General features: G+C 36.9%; 1 protein-coding gene across 1 annotated transcript in view; it reads right to left on the bottom strand.

Annotated features, from left to right (window-relative positions):
• The window catches only part of LOC114048541 (liver carboxylesterase 1-like), a 49,562-nt gene that overhangs the window by 15,377 nt on the left and 27,144 nt on the right, over nt 1–7,041 (bottom strand). The window contains 3 exon segments of the mRNA XM_027869531.1: nt 1,348–1,495; nt 2,301–2,381; nt 4,432–4,572. Of these exon segments, the coding sequence (XP_027725332.1) occupies nt 1,348–1,495; nt 2,301–2,381; nt 4,432–4,572 (370 nt within the window).

The raw sequence follows: 7,041 nt of genomic DNA, 5'->3' as shown, positions 1-7,041 counted from the left end.
GATAGATAGATAGATAGATAGATAGATAGATAGATAGATAGATAGATAGATAGAGGGCACAGGGTGAGTTGAAGATGAAGGGGTCATATCTGGAGAATAAAATTAAGGGGTGAGAGAGGATTATACTAGGAGAAGGAGAAAGGGAAAGGTAGAATGGGGTAAATTATCTCAAAAAAACAGAAAAGAAAAGGCTCTTGCAGTGGAGGGGAAATGGGAGAAGGTGAGAGGAAATGAGTGAATCTTATTCTCATAGGATTTTAATTAATGAGGGTATAACATACACACTCAATTGGGTATGGAAATCTGGCTTGCCCTACAGGAAAATAGGAGGGGAAAGGAACAAGAGAATAGGGGGATGATAGGAGGGCAGATTGGGAAAGGGGGTAATCAGAAGCAAATACTTCTGAGGAGGGACAGGGTCAAAAGAAAGAATAGAATCAATGGTGGGGGGCAGGATGGGATTAAGGGATGTAGAGTTAGTTTTTCACAGCATGTCTACTATGGAAGTGTTTTGCATAACTGCACATGTACAACATTGTACACAGTAACAGTAACATATGTGATGACCAACTCTGATAGACCTTAGCTCTTCTCACCAATACAATGATCTAAGACAATTCCAAAAGACTCAAGATGGAATATGCTATCCACATCCAGAGAAAGAACTATGGAGTCTGAACACCAATCAAAGCATACGATTTTCTCTCTCTCTTTTTTTTCTTTCTCATGGTTTTTCCCTTTTGTTCTGATTCTTCTTTCACAACATGACTAATTTGGAAATATGTTTAAAAAATATATAGAGAGGTGGCAACAGAGGCATGCAGAATGATATTGCACATAATTTACTCTTTCTAAAATCTTTACTCATATCTAGGGTAATTTAGCAAGATCTTTGTACTCTTCACCCTTAATTACAGAATCTTAGTCATGGCAAAGATATTTTACATTACCTTTTCTAATCTCCTGTGGCATCTTCAAGATAGGGTCATCAAATCTCTGCTTGATAAAGGCAGGCCATTCTAGATTCCTAGGCAGGCACCAGGTATCATCATGATGTTATCTTCAGTTTACCAATGCCCTCTGCTCACAAACTGTTGCTTTCTTCTCTACCAAAACCTTTATATCTTTCTAATTTACATTTAAGAAATATCCAAGCCCAGATTTGAACTCAGGTCTCCTGTTCTAAAGCTCAGTACTATCTTATTTACATGTACAGTTATCTACTCTGCTTCTTGGTAGGACCTGTTCCAAATAGCTCTAGAATGAGTTAGCATTCTTAACTAAAAAGTGGGAGGGCTAATTCTGACTCTATCACTAACCTCCTCTCTAGTACCTTTGGGAACTCACCTCTGTGAAGACGAGCCACTATTACAGAAGGAATCCCAAAGATCAAGTCTCCCATCATGTCAAGAAATAGGCCTTTCTTTTTGACAGGATCTTCTGTCACTCCAAGACACTCCTTAGTTATCACAGGAGTAAGGTCTTTGGGGATTTTCTGGAGGGGTCATGAGGCAAAGAATGAAAAGTGATTGGTCATTCATTCATATCTTCCATTTTGTCATCTATACGTACATCATTTCATCTATTCATTGAATTTATACCCTACAAAAGATTGGCCCAAGCAACATCTTTTCTCGATGACATTGTCAAGTCATTGTAACCAAGCCTCACCATAATGTTATGAAATCTTGCTATAAATTGTTTAATCAATTACCCATTTATAACATTACTTACTAAGGCTAACTGCCCTATAAAATATTGTTTCTTTTAATATCATATATTTAGAGAATGATTATGCTGTTCAGTCGCTTAGTCATGCCCAACTCTGTGACCCCTTGGGGTTTTCTTGGCAAAGATACTGGAGTGCTTTGTCATTTCCTTCTCCAGTTCATTTGACAGATGAGGAAATTGAGGCAAATAGGGTTAATTGACTTGCCCAAGGTCGCACAGTTAGTGTCTGAGGCTAGATTTGAACTCAGGTCTTGCTGACTCCAGGCCCAGCACTCTATTCACTGAGCAACTGAGCTGCTCCACAGAACCATTATAGTTCAGTAGAAAACATGCAAAAGTTAAAAATGAACCTGTTTTCAAGTCCTGGTTCTGCCACTGAAAAACTGTCATTTTCCTTTCCTGGGGCTCAGTTTCTCCATTTTTACAATGAAGCTATAGAAACTACATTGGTTCTAGGTCCCTCAAGTTCTAACATTCTGCATTCTAAGCTTCCCCCTCACCCCCCATCTGCCAATTTATATTGTAAGTTCCTTCTCTGCTCTGACATACTGTGATTTTAGGTCCCTTACAACAAGTGGGTAGGAACTCCACAAAAGACCTGTTGCTGTTTCTTGGTCAAGTCTATCTCCTGATAGAGGATATCCTGTCATCTGCAAAACAAATAAACAGATAATCAGCTATTTATTTAATTAAATGAAAATAAAAATTCATAAAAAAAGCGATAGTGGTTAACAAAGGAAGTAAAGTATTCCATGTGAAATAAATGAAGAAAACGCTCTTATTTTATCTTTGTCACTGGAATAGAATTCTCCAAGTTGGCTTATATCAATGAATCATTTAACCTATAAAATATCCCAAGAAACCACAAAAATAGAATATATATTTTTTAAATTATGAAAATAATAGTTGCCACACTTTTATCCAACTGATTAAAACAGCCACTAAAACTAGGATTCCTATTGTGTTTACAAGGCTAGCCAATAGGCAGCTTCCTGAGATTAAGGCTTATATATCCTTGACTCTGTGCTCTCACCTCCCCCCTACCTACCCCATATTCAAGTTGTTGCTATGGTCCTATCCATTTCACCTTTGTAACATCTCTCAAATATGCCCTCTTTTCTCCTCAGATACTGCCACTGCTGTGGTGCAGGCTGTCATAAACACATGCTTGGATTACTCTAATAGCCTGTTGGTGGGTCTGCCTGCCTCAAGTCTCTCCCTACCCTAATTCATTCTCCATTCATCTGCCAAAGTGATTTTTCCTAAAGCAGAGGTCCAACAATATGCCCTGCTCCTGTGCCCCTGAGTCAGTAAACTCCAATGGCATCCTATCATATCAAAGATCAAATATAGAATCCTCTGTTTGGCACTGAAAGTCCTTCATAACCTACCCCCCCCATTTCCTCACACACACACACACACACACACACTCCTTTACAGTCTTTATACGTCTTATTCCCCACCTCATACTTTTTGATCTGGTGACTCTAGCCTCCTTCTTATTCCATGAACAAGACATTCCATATCTTCGTTTTGGCCATTTTCTCTGGCTTCCCCCATGCCTAGAATGTTCTCCTTCCTCATATCTGTAGCCTGGTTTCTGTGGCTTTTTTGAAGTTCCAGATAAAATCTCATCTTCTATAAGAGTCCTTTCCCAACCTCATTTAATTCTAATGTCTTTCCTATTTTCTTTTTTTTCCTTTCTTTTTTTCTGTATATAGTTTTTTTGGCCAATATTTGCTTGATAGTTGTTTCCCCCATTAGATTGACTGACTGATTGACATAGTTATCTGAGTTTTAAAGAGACTGTAACTATAGCCACTTCTAACTATAATCATGTAAGTTTCTCCATCTTGTCTATTCTAATTCCATCACTAAGTCTACATTCTTTAAGGTTATATGAGTGCTCCCAGGATAACATAAGTGATATTGGGAGGAGTAGTAATACTGAACCATTTATACCTGAATATTTATCATTTGTGTCTAAATAAGATCATTTTGTATGAGATTCAGGGCCAAAAGAACTCTTAGAGATCATTTGGTCCAACCAACTCATTGTATAGTAAAAAGAGCAAACAAACAAACAACAAATTGAAATTCACAAAACTGACTGTCACAATGTCACATGAGTAGTGAGTAGCAGAGACAAGATTCAAACTTATGGTCTCAGATCCCAAATCCATACTCTTTCCATTATGCCATATTGCCTCCACATTAGTGATATCAGATATCAAACTCAATGTCTTAAACACATTCTATTCAACTTTAACTTTAAGTTGAAGATAGCATGAAGGTCCTATGTACTGGGCTGTGGAACTGCAACTCAGAAAAGTAGAAGGCCTGAGTTCTAATGCTGTTTTCCACCAAGTCACATGTGACTCCCTGCCAATCCCTTGTTTCTTTGGGCCTTAGTTTTTTTCATTGGCAAAATGAGGTATTTCGACTAGATGGTCTCTAAGGTCACTGATCTTTCAGTTAGAGAGTACTAAATACCAGCTTTGCAACATCAATAACTCGACCATTGCCTAGAGTAATTCCTTGGAAATATAATCCAATGCTGGAAGAAAAGTATAAGGCTAACTCTACAGAATGGCCCATCATAATGAAGACAATTTTTTTTTCTTTGCTAAGCCACTAAGGAGTTCCTGGTCCTGGAGACAGAAGAAACATGAGAATAAAGAAGTAACACAATGTTCTCACATTTGGAAAAATCCAGCCAAATTCATCACTGTTGAATCCCACAATATAGGGGATGTGATTGAATTGCTTTTCAGTGAGGAGATCTCTGGGACTTTTGGGGAAAAATATTCCATTTACAACCGCAGGTAAGAATGTGATTTTCTGAAAGGAAAAAAAATAGTAATGAAAACATTTTTCTCATGCTAACCAGAGAATTAAATGTGTGATTTTTAAAAATCTCCTTCCTCTATGGACTACGGAGTGACACATTTTCTGCATTTATTGATGAGGTCAGCAGGGACAAGAACCTGCAGCTTTATTCTAAACCACAAGGACTTTTATGGGTACTATCTTTATCTCACCAATGGATTATTTGTGAATCAATTACTTTTGCCTGTTTTATAACTGATTTGAACACAATGAATTAGAAAACTAGTTAAGTAAACTTAATTCAATTAATGTGGCCAAATGTGTAGAAAAAATGCGAGGTTACAAAAACTAATCCCTTATAGAAGGTTACCCTGGCTGCACAGATAAAAAGTAAGCATTGAATGAGGCTATGGTTTCCCCACCTTTTTGAGACCATATTCAAGTGCTATATTCTCTAAAGAGCCTTCCCTGATTTCTCTAACTCAGAAGTTCTTACTTTTTTTGTGGCATAGACTCCTCAGAATGTTTAAATAAATAAAATAAAATATACAGTGTTAGGAAAGAAAGCAATAATATTGCAATCTATCAAATTTAGTAAGTCAAAATGGAATATATCAAATCGATATGTTGAAGTATATCAGTTATCAAAATATTTTAAAAATCAACTTCATAGATGCCAGGGTAAGAACTCTTTCTCTAGCCATACAGATCAATCCTTCCTGTGAACTTATATAACATTTATTTGAACATGAAAAAAAAAGCTCACTAGTCTCAGAGCCAAGAGGGCAAAGATATGGTTAACATTCCCTAGATAAACAACTGTAGACAAGTCACATACTCTATAATTCTCAGTTAACTCACTTGTAAAATGAGGATAATGATACCTATTTTGTATACTTTACAGAATTATGAAGATAGCAAAACAAACTGGTTGTATTTGTATACCAACTTAGATTAAATCAATTAAAATATTTATTGTATTCTGATTGTTTTAAATCTGATATTTCTGTCACAGAATTAATAATCTCAGAGTTGTAAGGGAGCTCATATGCCATCTAGTACAACCCATAACTGAAAAGGAAGCCCCTCTAGAACATACCCAAAGAAATGGCCATCTATCCTTGACCCAAAGACCTCCAGTGAAGGGGAACACAACCTTTTAGGCAGCCCATTCCACTTTTGTACAGCTCTAGTTATTAAGAATAGTTTCCTTATGTCAAGCTTAAATCTGCCTTTCTGCAATATCACTTCACTATTCCTAGTTCTAGTCTATAGGGCTAAAATGAAAAAAAAAATCTAATTTGCTCTGCCACATTACAGCCCTTCACCTATTTGAAAATAACTACAATGTCCTTCTTCAGCCTTCTTCAGTTTAAATATCCCTTGATTCTTTACATGATCTTCATATGGCATAATCTAAAGGTCTATCAGCATCCTAATTGCTCTTGTCTAGCCAATCTTCGCTTACTAATGTCCTTACTAAACTGTTGCACTGAAAATTTAAAATAATACTTTGACCAGAGTAGAATACAAAATCTCCTTATTCAGTAGCCTCCTTATTTTTGGAAGTCAAGTTTCTTTTAATACAGCCTAATTTGCATTTGCTTCCTTTTGTCCAGAATCAGAGCTCTAGATTTGGAGAAAGCAGATTTCAACAGTTCAGTGAAAGGATAGGTAGGATAATCATAAAAGTAGTAATAACAGCCCACATTTATATAGCACTTTAAGATTTGCAAAACACTGCATATGCTAGGTCTTTTGATCCTCACAGCTCTGTGAGGTAGATACCATTATTTCCATTTTACAGGTGAGGAAACTAAGACCAAGAAAAGTTAAGTGACTTGTCATGTCACACTGATTGAAAAGGTTTGAAGTGGAATTTGAACTCAGGTCTTCCTGAATCCAGGTCCAGCCAGCTTATCCACTATATGACCTAACTGTCTCTAGGATTTCATGGACTAAAATTCTAGGGGGAAAATCAGTCTAGGAAGGATGAGAACCTCTCAAGAATGAAGGTCTTAAGACAGAAAGAGAAACAATGCCAATGAGTAAGAAAAGTGGGAGTTCTCTGAAGGGACATAGGGTACACTCCAACAAAATGAGATTTTTTTTCAAAGGAATGTGTACAGGAAATGTAAACAAAGACTCCAATGGGGGGCAACCAGGATGGCGAAGGTCCTTGATTTCATGTTATATAAAGTTTATTGAAGGAGCTTGAAATCTTTAGCCAAAGACAAAAGACTCAGGGAGGTTATAACAGCTGTATTCAAGAAAGCTGTCATGGAGAGTAGAAATTGGATTTCTTTTCTTTGGCTAGAGTAGGTAGAGCCAGGAGCCAACTATGGAAATTACAAAGAAGAAAATTTATATTTTAAATTTCCTCCCTCTCCCTTCCCACCTCCCTCTCCAAGATGGTGTTAAATCTGATATAGGCTCTACATGTACATTCCTATTAAACATATTTTCACATTAGTGATGTTG

Source organism: Vombatus ursinus, unplaced genomic scaffold (assembly GCF_900497805.2).
Source record: "Vombatus ursinus unplaced genomic scaffold, bare-nosed wombat genome assembly UNPS02014793.1, whole genome shotgun sequence".
NCBI classification, from domain to species: Eukaryota; Metazoa; Chordata; class Mammalia; order Diprotodontia; family Vombatidae; genus Vombatus; species Vombatus ursinus.
This window is presented reverse-complemented; position numbering and strand designations above follow the sequence as displayed.